This window comes from Acomys russatus, chromosome 7, assembly GCF_903995435.1.
Source record: "Acomys russatus chromosome 7, mAcoRus1.1, whole genome shotgun sequence".
Lineage (NCBI taxonomy): Eukaryota > Metazoa > Chordata > Mammalia > Rodentia > Muridae > Acomys > Acomys russatus.
In genome coordinates this window covers 8,397,871-8,415,219 of record NC_067143.1, presented here as the reverse complement: position 1 = coordinate 8,415,219, position 17,349 = coordinate 8,397,871, and the positions used below count along the sequence as shown (strand labels likewise).

General features: G+C 50.9%; 1 protein-coding gene across 2 annotated transcripts in view; it reads right to left on the bottom strand.

Moving 5' to 3' along the window:
* The window catches only part of Nav2 (neuron navigator 2), a 363,149-nt gene extending 346,775 nt beyond the window's left edge, over positions 1 to 16,374 (bottom strand). For both annotated transcript variants that reach the window (XM_051148610.1, XM_051148608.1), the window contains exon 1: positions 15,365 to 16,374. In XM_051148610.1, the coding sequence (XP_051004567.1) occupies positions 15,365 to 15,622 (258 nt within the window). In that variant the 5' untranslated portion in view covers positions 15,623 to 16,374. The remainder of the gene's footprint in view (positions 1 to 15,364) is intronic.
* Positions 16,375 to 17,349: the final 975 nt, after the last annotated feature.

Sequence of the window (17,349 nt, the reverse complement as noted above, 5' to 3'; positions counted from 1 at the left end):
GCATGTTCACCAGGTTATAGTTGTCCAAACTCAAAATTTGGGGCCGGGGATATAGTGTATAGTTGGTACGAAACCCTGAGTTTATCTACACACACACACACACACACACACACACACACACACACACACACACACTTCACATTTTGTGACTTCATCTTTGAAGTCTTTGTGACTTTGAAAACTCAGCCTCTGTGTCTGGGGCCAAGGCCTCTGTGTATTTATCAGCTCCCCATGCAATATCGGAGACCACTGATTTGAAGAAAGAGATTCATTTTTTTTCCCCTAGCTCTCTCTTGCCCCCACAGGACCTTCCTTCATGCTCACCCTTTCTTTCCTGTTAAGAACGATCTGAGAACTAATTAATTGGTTTCCTTATTGCCAAGTCACAGTAATGTAATTAAGCCCTGACATCGCATTTCTTGATTGCATCTGTCATGGACCTCTCTCGCCAATTATATCCATATTTCCAGGTCTAGCAGGAGACACAGCAGAATTTGATGTCACACAGTGCTCATCACTAGGCACCCTCCATGAGTCTCGCGTCCATGAGAGTGGTCATTGCTGTCTGGCTACAGAACCAGGAAGACGGGGTGGCAGCAGTGTGGTGGCTATGGGTCACAGTTGTCTCGTCTATAGAGCGGGGCGGATGTGGAGGCAGGTTTAGGGGCGGGGGCTGTGGTTCACTGTTCTCCTGTCTACAGGGCTGTGAAGATGGAGAGCAGGTTGAGACGTTCACCCACAGCCACTTGCCTGCAAGCAGGCAGATCTGAAACTCAGACTGTGTTTGGGATGATTGCGAACACTTGCTCTCAAATTGAATTACACACCCCCCCCCCCAAGAGCTCCAGGCTCCCCTGCAGAGTCCTAAGCAACACAGACGCGGAGCATTGATTTTTCTCTGCAAGGGAGATGTCTGGACAACCCCACAAGCTGCTAGAGAAGGACCACTGGGCCCAGGCCATGAAGCTATGAACATCCGGGTTCAGAAAGAGAACGCGTGGTTCTTGATCCAAAGAACAAAGACTCCCAACCTCTTACACTATGTAACCGTCTGGGGGCAAAATGGATTTTTTTTTGTAACCTTTGCTTTTGAGGACCATCTGTACACTCACACACATGCTGCACACACAAACACAAATACATGTATCATATATATATATATGTATATATATATGTACACATATATACATATATATATACACACACACGTGCATGCACAAATACATGCATGTACAAACACACATTGATATACACACATACACACAATTACTCACACACACATATGTATTCACCAAACAGCCTGTTCTGGAGTTTGGCTAATGTGTTCTGGATTTTTACCAATACTCAAATCAATACCCACCCTCAGCCTAGCTGAAAGAAAGCAGGCATATTGCCATTTGTACGACACCTGCCTGTGGGGAGGCTTCCACGGACACTCAAGTCAATGGTCTCTTCCCTGTGCTATTCTGGTTGTTTTCTGCCTCCTTTGTGTCCGCCCTCCACAAAAGGGTCTGTTCCAGCTGGGCTGCATATTGGGGAACCTGCCTACCCCCAACCTGTGTTGAAAGAGGAAGTCACAGATATCAGAGCTAAGGGCAGAGAAACATCCAACCCCCGTCTAGATTTCCAGAGGGTGCTGTCTACACTGACCTAGGTCCACCTGGCAGAGAGAGAGAGAGAGAGAGAGAGAGAGAGAGAGAGAGAGAGAGAGAGAGAGAGGCGCTGAGGTTCTCTATGCTGGTTCCCTTCTTCAGCTACAGTGTGATTCCCAGACTCTGGGCACAGCAGGCAAACATTAGCTGCATGCCAATGCACAGGACTATAAGCAACATCAAAGACACCCACGGGGCAGGGAGGCTCTGGTTCTGGACCCCTCTCCTCTGAGGCTTTCTCCTGGCATTGCCTTGCCCCTCCTCTCATCTCCAATCCCATCACAAGGGAAGGGATTCAGGGTGCACTTCCAGAGAGGGTGACAGTGCTAACTGCAGAAGGCGGCATTTTCTAGAACTTCTGGCAGAGTAGAGATACAAGCACTGTTCTCAGTAGTAAACCGTAGTCAGGCCATGTGTCATCTGAAATAGTATCAGACTACAAATTCGGGTTGGAAGATCTGGGATGAGACCTGAGGTTCTCGTTTCCAGAAAAGCAAACAAACAAACAAACATGGTCTCAAGAAAGGCAATCCAAAGTCAAAATAGAATATGTGTCTGTGGGCAAAGTGCCCTCACCTTAACATCACATCTCAAGGCCAGCCTGACCCACAGATGAAACACCATGATCTAGGGCTCATCTACTCCTTAGGACCCACTAAGGTACAGCAGCCCTACCCCCTCAGCATCTTAAGCGGATGCTCACTGGGCTTCTAGGTAGGTCTGGAGAAAAGCGCAGGACCAGCCGAGAGTCAGTGTGATATGTTGGTTCAAGCTTGGCTTGAAACCTTGCACCAGCCCTGTGCTTCCTTCAACAGATGTTAGAAACACTACATGCCGGCCTTTGACACTGCTGTGACCAAGATAGGCAAAGCTTCCATAGACCTGACTGAACGCAAGAGAAAGACGCGCACTAAGCAAGTGTTCAAGATGGGATCAGAAACCTGTGCTAGCTCTTGAGAAAAACAAAGCAAGGCAAGGAGCAGTCTAAGGAAAGATGATGGATGCTGCTATCTCATAGACTGTGGTCTAAAAAAAGCTCTCTGACCAGGTGTCACCTGAGGGGAGATGCAGGAATGAGACTTGTCAATATGGGGGGAAGGTTCTAAGCAAAAAGAACAGCAACTGTGGAGACCATGAGGCTCAGGTTTTTTGTTTCTTGTTTTTGTCTTAAAAGAGAGGGGGCAAGAAAGAAGGGTCACGTGACTCAGCTCGAAGCTTTCAGAGTCTGCAAAAGGCAGGGACGGGGAAAGGACATCCCATCATTCCATCATCACAGCTCCAACCTGTTTTTAAAAAGATTTTACTTTAAAATGTTACTTATGCAGGTATATGTGTGGGTGTGTGAGTACCATCCCCAAGAAGATCAGAAGAGGTCGTAAGGTCCCCCGCAGCTTGAGTGACAGGTGGGTCATGAACCTCCTGGTGTGGCTGCTGGGAATAAATCTCTGATCCCTGGCAGAGCAGCGAGTTCCCTTAACCACTGAGCCATCCTTCTAGCCTCCTTTTTTATTTTAATAAAAATAAAAAAAAGTCTCCTATACTTCTCTTTCCAACTGTTTGGAGGAGAAATTCACCAGTTGTTTTTTAAGAAATAAAAATAATCTTTTTTTTTCTGTTAAGGGAGAGATATTTTAAAACCACTGAATAGATTGTTCCTACCCTGGCTTTTTATTGATACGTCTGCTCTCCTTCCAGTTACTAAAATAAGCTTCCTGTCTGCACTGTGTCGATCCAAAGGCAACACGCCAGTGGAGTGGACCAGGCCAGGCAGAGCCAGGCTGGGGTCACTTGGAAGTCACTAGACCTGAAGAACGTACCACTCTAGTCGTGCCAGCATGCTTCCTCACAGCCCAGGTGACTGGGAGCCCTCAGAAACAGCAGTGGAATGTGGTGAGGGTTGGACCTTGCAAATGACAAATTTCTGAGTGAGTTCCAGTTCTCTGGAATGGAAAACCAGCAGCTTCCTGTTACAGAGTGTACCCACGGTCTGTGCCTGATACACGGGTGTGGGCGAGCCATATACTTCTAATCTACATCTGCCTGAAAACACAACAAAGCAAACCTGGTTTTAGGCAGGTAAACATTTTTAGAGATTATGTCAAATTTATATTGATTTCTGTTCTGTCAGCTAGAAGAAGGAGGAGGAGAAAAAAAAAGGAGTTCAAACCAGCATCAAGCAGGGATTTGAAAGGGGAAAGGCAAGTTTAGCTCTTTCTGGGGCTGGAGTGCCTTGGAGTGAGTGGTCCTGTGTTACTTTACGAGGCAAGCCTTAGCTTTGCTTCCCTGGAGGGCCGTAAGCAGGCTTTGCCACTCTCTATCCCATATCTTTCTTCTCATTCAACCAGACTCAGGCTCAATCCTTGCAAAGGGTGACTGGCTAGGGATGCAGGCTCTTCAGTTGCTGGCTGAGCTTGCAACCAGGCTCTCCCACTCAGGCGGTGTGTGATCTTGGGTACTTTGTTTATAGTCTCTGTGCCTCTCTTCATCTGTCAACAGGAGAGCATTGCAGAGGCGCCCAGCTCAGAGGCACGGCTTCTGGGTAGGGAAATGAGAAAAGCCATACCAAGGCCTGGAAGAGCACCCCGGTACAAAGTGACCGTTCTGGAAAGAGCAGTGGCTTTGCCTACCCACTGCAAGGGACTACTACAGACACTAAGAACTCTCCCTCCTCACAGCCCACCGGAACACCATGTTTTCCCTGCGGAAAATGGTCTGCAGCTGACTACTTATTCAATGTCCAGATGCCCCAGGCTCCAGCAGCACAAGACACATTAGATGCATGGTAAATAAAAGGGGAGGCAGGAGGGTACCACAGCTCTCTCTTGGAGACAGGGGCGACCTAAGAGGCTGGGAATAAAGAGCGTAGAACAGAGTCAATGTATTCTATTACCAGCTTTATGTGGGCTCAGCCAGACTGCTGGTCAATCCTGAACCGCATAAACAAAAGTGCATGCAAGGATGGTCTTATCCACCTGTGGCATTGGCCCAGGGATCTCAGGGGTTGGTGTCAGCCAGGTGTCATCCCGCTTTTCTAATTCTGTGAGCCAAATGCAAAAGGCATCTTACTATGAAGAAGTTTGTATTCCTTTGAAGAACTTGGTAGTAGAACTGCTATGGCACGGGACGGTTCTGGTGCATCACACTGTTAGGCTCTTCTGAGCAGGAACTCTTTATCTGTGGATCTTCTAGTCTGGGAGGTGGGAGGCCCGGGATCCAGTTTGCACTCGAGCCCTTAGATCTGGGAACTCAAGGGCATGTCATATGCTTCCCAGGACATGGCTTTCTCCATCAGTACCAAGAAACTGGAAACAGATGGCCTCTAAGATCTCCCCTGGTTCAGGTATCCCATGTTTCTTCTAGGCTTTACGGGCATAGATCATGAATATGCAGCCAGCCCTAAATTCCACCTGCTTCTTTCCAGTCTGGTTTGCCACCTAAACGGTGTCTCTGCCTCTGTGCTTGCCTTTCATGGCCTCCAGTTAGCTAACCACCAAACTCCACACACCAGAAGGCCGGAGGGCTCTGGGACATTGGCAGCCTATGCATTTTGACGCAAATAAGCTTGCACTGCAGGGTCTGAAAATAATCAGAGCCAATCCGCATGAAACGAGGACTGCGTGCAGAGCAGTAGCCAGCAGCAGCCAGAGGTGGAGGACGGGACGGAGGACCTGCCAGCTGTGATGCACATGGGCCCCACTGGCCCGCAACACAGGGGGCAACCCACTGAAGAACAGCCGTAGCAGTGAGAGAGGAAGATGGTACCCAGATTGCAGACGAGAGGTGGGCAAGACCACACAGGACCTCTCATCCTACAGTCATAGAGCCTCTGGTGACAGGCTGGACTTGGCAGGACCTGGCGGGCCCCAGAAGTGATGAATCTGAACATGGAGGACAGCCAAGGCTAGAAAAGCAAGGAACAGGCTCTGGGGAAGAGGACCCCTCAGTATGGGCCCCAGGCCTCCTCTAGCGGTGAGCAGCATGGATTTGCAGTTAAGATGAGGCTGAGTTTTAGTCCCATCACTGTGCCTTCCACCTGAAAGATCTACAAAAGTGCCCAAACCCTTCACGGCAATGGTCCTTACTGACCTGTTTCTCCTTTTTGGTTAATTAGGATCGGGACCATCACTTCTGACAGCGTGGAATTAAGAGAAGAGTCTCAGTATAGCTTAGGTACAGGTTATACGGGTTAGGGCAGAAGCTCCTGGGTCAGACACTCGGCCTCCAGGTGGTAGTACTGGAAAGTGGAGGGACTTGTAAGAGGTGAGTCCCTTAGGTCACTGGGATGTACCCTCAGAAGGGAGCACTGGTTTCCCGGAGTCAGTTCTTCTGAGAGACAGATGATATGAAAAGCCAGGTCTTGGCTTCCTGTTTGCGCATGCCACTCAATATTTGTTTCTCAAAGGCTCTGCCATCAAGTGACACAGCCACGGAGGGAGGAAAGCTACATATTGTTGCTTGGAGTCTTAACTTCCAAAGCCACAGACTACATAAATCTCCTTTCCCCAAGAGCAGCCTGCTTCAAGTTTTTTGTTTGTTTGTTTCTCAAAATGAGTAAAACACAGTCCAGGAAAGGCTCATAACTCTTTGGTTGTGGATTTCTGGAAGCTTTAGTCCTATCCATGGATATTGTCTGCCCTCCCCTTTTCCTGAACAGTCAACACACATCTGCACTCTTCTCAGGTCTTTCCTCCTAGGTGGGGTGGAGGAAGTTGCCTGTGCCACTGTTACTGCACACCAATGAGGCTTATTCACTAGCCCAGTGGTTGTACGTCATGAGTAGCTGTGTGAGGAAAAGGCCCCTCCCCACTCAGGCCTCTAACTCTGCACGCCCTGGCAGAGCTTTGACAAGGGCCTCACCAGCATGCAGGCTGTCAACTCTACACCTCGCCGCCTAGCATGGGATCTTCTCAGCTCACAGGCACCATCCATATCCTTTGTCACAGCTTTGCGAACACAGCTTGTGCTAGTCACCCCTGCTACTGGAACAAGCACCCACAGTTCCTCATCAAGAGGAAAAAGTTATTTTGGGTCCTCGTCTTATTCCATAGTGCGTTGCTTTTAGACCTGTGGCAGCAAGGAGTGGAGTGGGAGTGCCCACCTCACAGCCAGGGGAAAATAGGAAGGGCTTGAGGCCCCATTATCTCCTTTGAGGGCCTACGTTCAGCAACCTGGAGACCACCCCATGGGCTCCACCTCTGACAGTTTCCACTACTGTCCCAATCACTCATAGAAGAGGAACCTTCTAGATCCCCTTTCTGTTAGCCCACCCCACCCTTCTTTTCTTCTGCAAAAATTAGCTAAACACCTGGGATGCTCAGATACTGTTCCAGCAAGGATCAGGCGGTACCTCAGATCTATACAAGCAGCCGCAGAACAAGCAAGGCCACAGAGCTATGGCCACGTGCCATGGAAAAGAAACCATCCAGGATCACAGAAGCAAAAGGCTTCCTAGAGGTGATGAGAGGAAGACTGGATGTAAATGGTTAACACTGAGGAGGACTAGGCAGCCAAAAGAGACCTCAAAAGAGTGGAAAAGAAGGTGAGAGAGCAAAGGCAGCCAGTCTCATTCACTGCCTTGTCAAAGCCTGGCCAAGGGGGCCCAATGGGGAGGTTTGACTTTAATAAAAAGCAAAAACAAAAGGCAACTTTAATTCCAGGGTCCGGGAGATGGCTGCACAGGTGAAGGGCCTGGCTGTGTAAGCCTGACAGCCCGAGCTGCAGCCCCAGAGCACACAAAGGTAGATGGAGAGCATCAACTCCCGAAAGCTGACCTCTGACCCCCCTCCCATGTGCCGTGACCTCTGACCCCCCCCATGTGCCATGGCATGCACATGTCTAGGCTGTATGTCAGTGCAGTCTAGGAGTGGTGCTCATTATGGTCAATGCTTGCTGTTAACCTCTTATTCTGGGTGGGTGGTGTCCACGTATGCTTGGGCACGTGGAAATACTTGTGTGGAGGTCACAGGTCGATGTCGGCGTCTTCCTCCGTCGCTCTCCATCTTAGGTTTTGAGATAGGGTCTCTTGCTGACCCTGGAGCTTGCTAATTTGACTACAACTGACTGTTCAGAAAGCTCTATGGTTCTTCCTTTGCCTACTTCCAACCTCGACTCCAGAGTCCCTGCGCCTGGCTTTTTTTTTTTTTTTTTTTTAACGTATGGGTTCTGAGAATTAAACTCAGTCCTCATGTTTTCATAGCCATCACTTCACCCACTGAGCCATCCCCTCAGCCCAGGTCTATTATCCATATTTCTGTTATACTGTCATTAGGAGTGGATTTCCCAACCTCCAAGAGAATCCTACAGAGGAGGAATCATTCCTTATTGTCTCTTTCCTACCAGGAATACAGGAACAGAATGTGGTAGAATAATACCAAAATTTGTTAATACCACATATGGTCTATACCCGTTAGTACTGAGAGTTCACTTAGAAGGAGGGACAAGCCACTCTGAAGCTGTGGGGTCTTTGCAAAACACAACAGAGGGTTTGTTTGCCTTGGGAAAGGGGCACTAAGTCATGAGTCATTCTAAAGTTTTATATGAGTGACTCAGGGCCCCTGTGAAAAACGTCCGGGTCACTTGCCATTGTCTGGGCATACATGGAAATACAAAAGCCTGACCAAGTTCTCTTCTCTTAAATCACATGGCCCATTATGCCCGAAATGTTCTATGAACACACTGTCCATCCCCTTGAACAGTGTGACCATAAGACAGAGTAGCCATTGAAAACTGGTCCTGTGGATATTGGCTAAATACCATTGGGCAGCTGGCCAACAGGCCTTGGGGCACCCTACTGACCAAACTGGTCACGAGGCTTAACTCCCACTATGGCTGTGGCAGCTATGAGCGAGGCTTCCCCTCTGTTCCCGGAACCATAAGCAGCCACCAGGAAGCCTAGGCATTGGGCCTGTGATGTGCTGAGCTCTGACCTGGGCTGGACCACTGGAGTGGGCAGCTGCAGCACACCACCTCAATGGTGGCAGCTAAAAGGGCATACAAAGGAGGCCTTCCAAAAGGCCTTCTGCCAGTTTAGGTTGGAGCAGAACCTTTGGTTGGGTAAGCGTTTTAGGGATGGTGGGCCCATGACTAAAATGTGAAAGTTTAAGTGAACAACTTTAAAAGAAATTTCGTCAGGCGACATTATTCTGAGCTTACTCATGTTCTGAGTCAATGAAGCAAAGCCCGGCTGTGCACTGGCCTTTGGTGATGCAAGCTACCTGTCTGTCTCTGTGGTCATATGTATTTGGGAAGCAGGTAGATGGAACACAAACCCACAGTGAGGCCGACACGAGCCACGTCCCGATGCTGGGTTGTCAGAATAGGCAGTACCATATATTTCTTGCCCGATACAGGTCAGATCCTGTACGTGGCATCCTACCTGTGATAACTCATTGAATCCGCACAGACCAGTCACCATTTCTGATTCATAGATTTAAAAACAAACAAACAAAAAACAAACAAACAAGCAAAAACAAAAACAAAAAAAGCCAAAGCCAAGTAATTAGCCCAAAGTCTGGATTCGAATCCAGATCTGCCTACCAATGAAGATCCAGTTACTGCACAGAGCTGTTTCCAACTAACAATGTGTCTTGGCCTTAGCTTCCTCAAAGAAAACACACCAACCAGTTCACATTTGTCCAGTGCTGCAGGTGACCTGGCAGCAAGCAGATGATCTGTAAACGACCCTTTCCCAGACTCAAGGCTGAATTGAAATGAGAATGTCTGATCTTCAGCCAAAAATCTTGCTGCCTGGTTTGGCTTTGCAGACTGGCTTCGGGAGATTGGCAGGGGTCTGCGTAAAAGGCTCCTCGTGAGGGTTCAGCCCCCACAATCTTGTAAGTAAATAAAAATGAACAGTGCTTCAAATCTTGGTCAGGGAGAAGGTGTGAAAAGCAAGATGTAAACCTAGCCATTATCAAAGCTAAAATTTGGGCTGTAACTCCTCTGGCCTCCTCTTTGAAGTATGCGTGTGATTACATGTGCTCAGTACTTGAAGCTATTCCGTGTACAGAGCCGTGTATGTGTATGTATATAGACGTAGGCGTGTTTATACAAAGATGTATACACACTGAATGATGGCCCAAATAAGCCCCCGATTCTACCTTTAAAGTGTCTCTAGAGAATTAGTCCAGGGGATGGGCAGTAATATGCGAACTGTAAACACTCTTGCCTGCTGGCAGACAAGCACAATATGAGTTCCTCTCCAAGGACTGAGAAAGAGGAGGAAGGGATTAACACAATGGCAGCCAAACGCACTAATCAAAGCCGTAATCAACTCTGATGACGGAGCAAGGACTCTAATCAAAACACGGTGGGGCAAAGCTGCAACAGGTTATAAGATTGGAGCTGGGCTCTTCCCAGGGGCCTTACCCACGCTTTCTTTTTAAATGTCTAAAGCACTCACACGGCTTTCAATCACTTCCACTTGTTGTTGTTGTTTTTTAAAGAAATACATTGCAGGCTGAACACTGGCCCCTAAAACCAGGAGACATCAAAGTATCATGTGAATCATCTCTTCCCCGTGTAACTGCTTCTTTAAAAATAGGCTAACCTCATCCATAGAGAGCCCAAGACTGCTCCTCTACCTGAAGGCTGGCCACAGACTTGCACACTAACACAGAGTGTGCGTTTAAAATGGTGACTTATACGTACGTGGTCATAGTTTACGAGAGAGACCAGAACAGGTATTATAAATGGTCCCTCTCGAGGAGGCACAAGTAGCCCAGGAGCATACAGGGAAGACAGAAGGATCTGACTGAGGTGCAGCAGGTTCTCGTGGAGGTTAAGAATGAACTGCAGGCCTGTAGGGGGCCCCAGGAGGTGGGGGAGGGAAGGTTGCCGGTGGGGCTGCCTCTATCAGCTATTGGCTTGCCACTTTTTGATGGTGGCGGAGATCACGCACGTGCACATGGCCTGGGGAAGATGAGTGAAGACTCACTGAGTACGTGGAATTGCTGGGTAAGGAAATAGGAATGGAGCAGAGTGTGGTGGCACACGCCTTTCACCCCAGCACTCCTCAGGCAGAGGCAGGTGGATCTCTGAGAATTCAAGGCCAGCCTAGTCTACACAGTAAGGCTAAGACTCTACATCACAAAAAGAAAACAGGACTGTTTTGCCCTACAGCTACCACGTCAACGACACTAAAACCCAGGATAATAACAGTCATTGTTGTTGCTTCCCAAGGAGAAGTTATGAGCCAGGTCCTCTAGGAGACACCATTTCCTTGGTTTCTCAGCACCAGCCTGCCTGCAGTTACCCTCCAAAAGAAGCCCAGCATGAGCATCCATCCACTGCCAAGCCTCTGCTCTTCCCTCTCATCACAACCTAAAATGGAAAACATCCAACCTAGAGCGTGCACAAAGGAGCATCCACTTGGGCCCTGCAGCATGCAAGGCAGCTCAACCTCCTCTCCTTTGTTGTGATTCTCCTCGCTCCTCCCCACTAGGCACTCCTGTCCACTCCTGGGATCCAGCCCATCTCCTGCCTCCCCTGTAAGCCAACCCTGGTCTTCTCCAGCCCTTGAAATACTAGCCTTCCTCCCAGTATCTTGGCTCCTCAGCCAACAGTACCTCTTTAGCTCTCCCAGTGTTGCCCTCTGCTGGATACACAAGCCATGCCTTCTCACTGGGATATATCATGCCCACGATCCAGACCACTGAGTCTCATCTGCCTGCCACAGCATGAGAGACAGTGTTAGGGGGCGGGCATGACACCGGCCCCCCCACACCTGACTGAGCTGGGACCCCTGCTGCTCTGCCTCGATGGACAACGCGCAGGTCAGTGGTGACATCTGTGGTCTGATGAACTCACCAGCAGCTGCTGTGGCTCTCCCTGTCCGGCATCATAGTTAAGGGGTTGAGGTTCTAATCCTACTAATTTTGCTGCTTTGCAAGGCCACTAAGTCTTGATTTCCTCATGGGTAAAATGGGGGGGGGGCGGGTACACTTACCTCATCAGATTGTTAGAAGAATAAAAGGGAGCTACTTTATGCAGAATACCCAAGGCAATTACTTCCTGGCACCCAGGAAGTACAAGGTAAGGATGCCTGCATGGCCAAATGCACCATATCTATTCTAAGTGTTTCTGTGGAGATCAATGGTACTATGGAAAGAGCCTAACACATTGGCATTCCACAGGTCACCCCTCCCTGAATCATCCTACAGAGCCTCGGGCTGTGCCAGGGGCTTGTAAACACCTGTGAACAGATTGACTCCTTCCTTTTCGCCCTGCCTTTTCTCACCTAAAGAATACTAAGTTTCCAAAGTGGTTGTACATGCTTGCACTCCCACCAGTAATGAAGGAGTGTTCCCCTTTTCCCACATCTTCGCCAACATGTGCTGTCGCTTGAGTTTTTGATCTTAGCCATTCTGATGGGTGTAAGATGGCACTTTCTTAGACAATTGGGAATAGTGCTGCCTCAAGACCCAGCTATTCCACTCCTGAGCATATAAACAAAAGATGCTTCACCATACAACAAGGACATTTGCTCAACTATGTTCATAGCAGCCTTATTTGTAATAGCCAGAATCTGAAAACAACCTAGATGTCCCTCAACTGAAGAATGGATAAAGAAATTGTAGTACATTTACACAATGGAGTATTACTCAGCTATTAAAAACAAGGAAATCTTGAAATTTGCAGGCAAATGGATGGAACTAGAAATGATCATCCTGAGTGAGGAAACCCAGACCCAGAAAGGCAAGCATTGAATATACTCACTTATAAGTGGCTATTAGCCCAACGTAAATACCCTCTGAGAGTCTTCACTCAGCAGGGGATCCGGAGAGCCGAAGGGACTCACTGCTGGACTCCAGGTGAGAGTGGTATGGAAGAATGGGGGAATAGAAGGACCCAGAGGGTCCAAGAGCCCCACAAGAAGACCATCAAGGCCAGCAGGTCTGGACCCAGGGGGGCCTGCACAAACTGCTGTACTAACCAAGGACAATGCATGCAGTAAACCTAGGCGCCGCTCCCCCTTCCCCGCCCCCGGATCAAATCTAGCCAGTGGACAGCTCATTCTCCACAGTTGTGGGGAGAGTGGGGACTGCCTCTGACATGAACTCTGGTGTCCCCAATCGGATCACTTCCTCTTGGTGGGGAGGCTTGGTGGCACTCAGAGGAAGGGAAAGCAGGCTATCCAGATGAGACCTGATAGGCTGTGGTCATATGGTGGTGGCGGGGAGGCCTCCTTCTATCAGAGGTTTAGGGGAGAAAGAATTGGGCAAAAGAGGGAGGGGGAACAGGAAGATACAAGTGAGATGTAATCTGAATTAACTATTTTAAAAAAGATGAAAAAAAAAGAAAGAATACTAAGTTTTTCTTAATACTCACAATGCCTGTGTCCATTGTTACAGATGGAAGCACTGAGGCCCAGGGGAGTAGTTAATGGATGAGGCCACTCAGTTAGCATCTGTCAGACACAAGGGCTCACTGATAGCCAGTGCTTTAACACCTGTCTGTTAGTCACCACACAACCTAAACAGTCTCCTGCCAAAAAAAAAAAAAAAAAAAAAAAAAAAAAAAAAAAAAAAAAAACAGAGATGGGGTGGGGGTGGGGCAACAGCTCCAAAATATCATTTGCCACCAAGTCCATCATTTCCTGAGTCTCTTCTAATGATAAACATTAAGTTTGGGACCAGGAAATTACCAAGTGCCAAGTCAGCCACCGTCCTCAAGCCATAATCGAGGGACTTTCCTGAAAGGTGAATGTACCCTGTCTGTCCCCCTGGGGACACCCTGTTCAAAGAAGGTGAAATCCTTTTTGACAAAGCCCCTTTGGTATCAGGGTGGGGCTGATCGCGACTGTTACCTAGAGGAGCCCCCAGGAGTCCCACGGGGCTGGCAAGGAGGGGCCAGCTGAGAAAAGAGGATTGTCCACTAGAAGGTGGCCAGGTTCCTGAGCCATCTATCCAAACCACCCTCGTGATGCAGCGGGCCCACGGAGAGCGACAGAGGTGGAATGTGGGGTGCTGAGGACAGTGGGCCCAGAGAGAAACCAGCACCTCCAGGGAATAGGGGCCATGTTAGCCCCTCATGGAGAAGCCCAAGAGTAAAAATTTTTTTTTTAATGGAGAGAGCGGTGATTCACCTTCCCCGAGCCTGCCCACTGCAATCCTTTGCCAAATGTTTGTTAACTGAAGGGTCAAATGGGCAATAGCAGGCAGCAGTCTGGCTGTGAATGAGCCCAGCCTCTGCCTTCCCGTTCATTCCTAGGGTCCTCCTCACCAGGCTCGAGGGCATGTGTCACATTCTCAGTCACCGTTCCAAAATACCACCCACTCCACTCCCACAGACGAAGGAGGTGCCCTGACGCTCACCCTCATTTCAGAGCCCTCTGGACAAGTCCTGTAGCTATAGGAAAAAAGAACAGAGCACTCAGCCTAGCAGAGCCAGGGCCCAGGAGCACTGGAAGAAATCTTGCCTTCCTCCCACATACCATCAGTCAGAGCTGTCAGCTTCCAAAAATGCTTAGCAAGTGCAGCATCAAGAGGGACATGCTGATGGGCTGGGTGTGGGAGCTTGGGCGGGGAGGGCCTTCTCTGGCTCCCAGTTCCAACAGTCTGTCTCCGAACAGCTTCTAGCTCCAGTTCCTCCATCAGAAAGGATAGGAATGTGTTGAGTGTAATCTCTGATGAGAGAAAGCCACAGAGAAGTAGGTGCCCCAAAGGTTGCCTGGTCTGTTGCCACTTCTCCCATAGCAACCACAGACTGCCTCTCTCTCTCTCTCTCTAGCTTCCCTCCTCTCCTTCTCCTGACTGGGACAGTCACATCAGTCAGGTCAGCCTGTCCCTAAAAGTCCCTGCTGACTGGCAGCCAAGAAAAGACAGCATGGCCCTGCTCCCTCCTGCCAGAAGAGGGGGATGGCAGCAGGGAAGGCAGGAGTCCAAGAGGAACTGATTGGCCCCATAAGGATTTCCTTAAAAGAGATTGCAAGGCCAAGGCCTGCCACCCAGCCCAGTAGGGGGAATGCCTGCTCTGCTGGGAAAGGTAGAAATCACCATTTCTCTTCCAGCCATTCTCTCACCCACACCATCACCTCCTCAACCACCAGAGCTACCAGCACTGGCAGCATAGGCTATCCAGGAAGGAGGGGCTTAGCTTCGGCAGCCATTCTGAGACAGTTAAGCCAACCCTATGACTACAGCAAGCCTAGTCACCAGGAGTCCCCAGCAGCTAGCAGTGGGCAGCAACTGGTCCGAGTCCCTTCTCCCTAAAGATGGGGGTAGGAACTGGCCGTCTTCAAGCTAGGAGGAAGGCAGGATCAGGGCATCCACCTAGTACCTCTTATCCTGGATCATAGTCGGGCCAGGTAGCATCCAACCCAACGAGGGAACTAGACCATTCCTTCTCGGGGTTACAATCACGCGGCACTTATGGAGACACACACCACAGCAACAGATACTGTCTCCTTCGAGCCAAGCACGCACCACGCAGGCCCTAACATTTCCATGCGCGTTTTGAAAACGCCTCTACACCTGCTCCAACCTCAAAGAAGCTGTAGGCTGCCAGCACCCCTTAGCTTCGCAGAGATCCTCAGGAGGGAGAACCTTTAGTACCCTGGCCACACCCACTGGCCAGTGTATCCTTCCAATCTGCCAGCGTAAGGGGTATACATCCTCTTCCCAACCACTTTACGGTAGCCTTCCCCATCCCCCGCAAAGGATCATCCATCACCCCCAGCCCCCAACTGTGCCCCGGCACACAGCATGGCTCACCTGAGTATCGAACCCGTTCTCCAGCGAGCCGCTCTTCCGCAACGGGAACCCCTCCCCCGTCGGTTCCTGTAGCCCCTGCGATTTCAGGGGGATTTGGCTAGTGTAGGCCGGCTTGCTCACTTCCACCTTGCTTCCCAATTTAAGGTAGCAGGGCTGAGGACCAGTCCTGGCCGGGGGCACGTGCAGGATGGGTGCGGCGCTGTGCACGGGTTTCGGCAGTCCGGACTTCATTTTGGAGGCTACCAGGATGGCCGGCATCTTCTCCCGGGGCTTCGGCTTTCCCAGCACGTCCCTGGCAGCGGCGGCGGAGGCGACCGCTAAAGGCAGCGCGGGCAGCCGAGCAGGCGCCGGGCCTCGGCCCACGAGGCGCCCACCAACAGTGGAGGAAAAAACAAAAAACAAAATCCCCGGGTCGGGGAAGTGGGGAAATCTTGCAAGTGCGCCTGCAGGGTGGCAGGCTAGTCACTGCCCTCAGCAGGTCCCACCTGCGCGGATGTCGCAGCGGACGGCCTGCTCAGAAGCTCCGGGCTCTCAGGGACGGCTGCCTCTGGCAATTCTTCTTCTGGGAAACTGAGGCGTGGATGCCCATATTAACTTGTCATTGCGTCTCCGAAGTGATAAGGCTTCTTAGGAAAAAACTCAGGCTAAGGGGACGCACACGTCGCGCTCCGGAGGTGGTGGGTGTGAACCAAGGAGCAAAAGAGCAGAGGACGGGGTGACGGAGGGCGCACGGAGCCCAAGACGTCTCAGCCGCGAGGCGACTGTCACCATGCAAGCACGCCGCAGTGTCACCCGCGCTTAAGCGGACGCGCAGCGATCTCCGCAGACAGGTCTGTCTGGGCGTGACAGTCGATCACCACTGCTCACAAGCCCCTCCAACACGAAGCACCTGAGCGCCTGCGGCTCTGCCCGTGCTCTGTGCGCTGGAGCGCAGCAAGGCGGTGGCGGCGGGCCGCGAGCACTGTGACGCGCAGCTAGCCGGGCTGGCTGCGCTGCGCTAAGCTGAGCTCCCGGGAAGGTAGCGCGGGCTGCAGAGCTGGACGCAGGGGAGGACCGGCTGCGGCGCGCGCTGACAGCCCGGGACGTTCCCGCGTGCTCATTGGTTTGTAGCGGACCAATCCGCGGTCACGACTCGCACTGCAAGGGGGCGTGGCCTCAACTCCCCCGGCTGCCGCTGAAACTCTGGGGCCGCGCTTGGCCGCCAGCACAAAGCGATCTAGTGGCCGCTCTGCGGCACGGCCCCGGCGCGCGCCTCCCGGCGGGCCGCCACCCCAGCATCCCCTGAGCTGCTTTTTGAAAATGCGGTTGGGTTGCAGATTCCCGCTTCCCCCTCTTCCCCCCCCCCCCAGCCCCCGGCATGTGTCGAGGGAAGAGGTTTCTCTTTTTCAAATGGTTCGGGTCATCTCAACGGTTTGCAGGTTCCGGCGGCGGCACGCCCCAGCCTCGCTGCACCTCCACCGGGAGGGAATGACCGGGCGGGTCTCCTTGTCCCCTGCCCGAAGGGCACTCGAACTATTTCTCCTTTCCGGGCGGGCGGGCCCAAGGGCCTCCCAACAGCTTCCTCTGCGACATTCAAAGGTTGCACGTTGCACTTAAGTATTTGAAGTATTTATAGGCTGATACAATGGCCGGGGAAGCTTCGCTCCCCACGACAGCTCCTCCTTGCCACCTACCACAGACTACATAATTAGAGTGGCTTGGTGACCCGGGCAGGCCGAGGCCAAACCTGCTCTAGTTTCATGCAGGCCTGCCTGCCTGCTTGCCTGGCTGCTCCTGCCTGGGACATGCCAAGCTCACGGGTTTCTCCACTTGGAATCGCTGGAGGATCCCTTCCTCTCTGACGCAGTCTGAGGGCTGAAGGGAAAATAGATGGTCCAGACCAGCTGACTTGGCGCCGACCTTTGGGACAGTTTGCATTTGAGTTGGGGAGTTTCTCCACCTTCACAGACCATCTAAAACTGCTAAGTGTCTTATTCAGTCAAAGT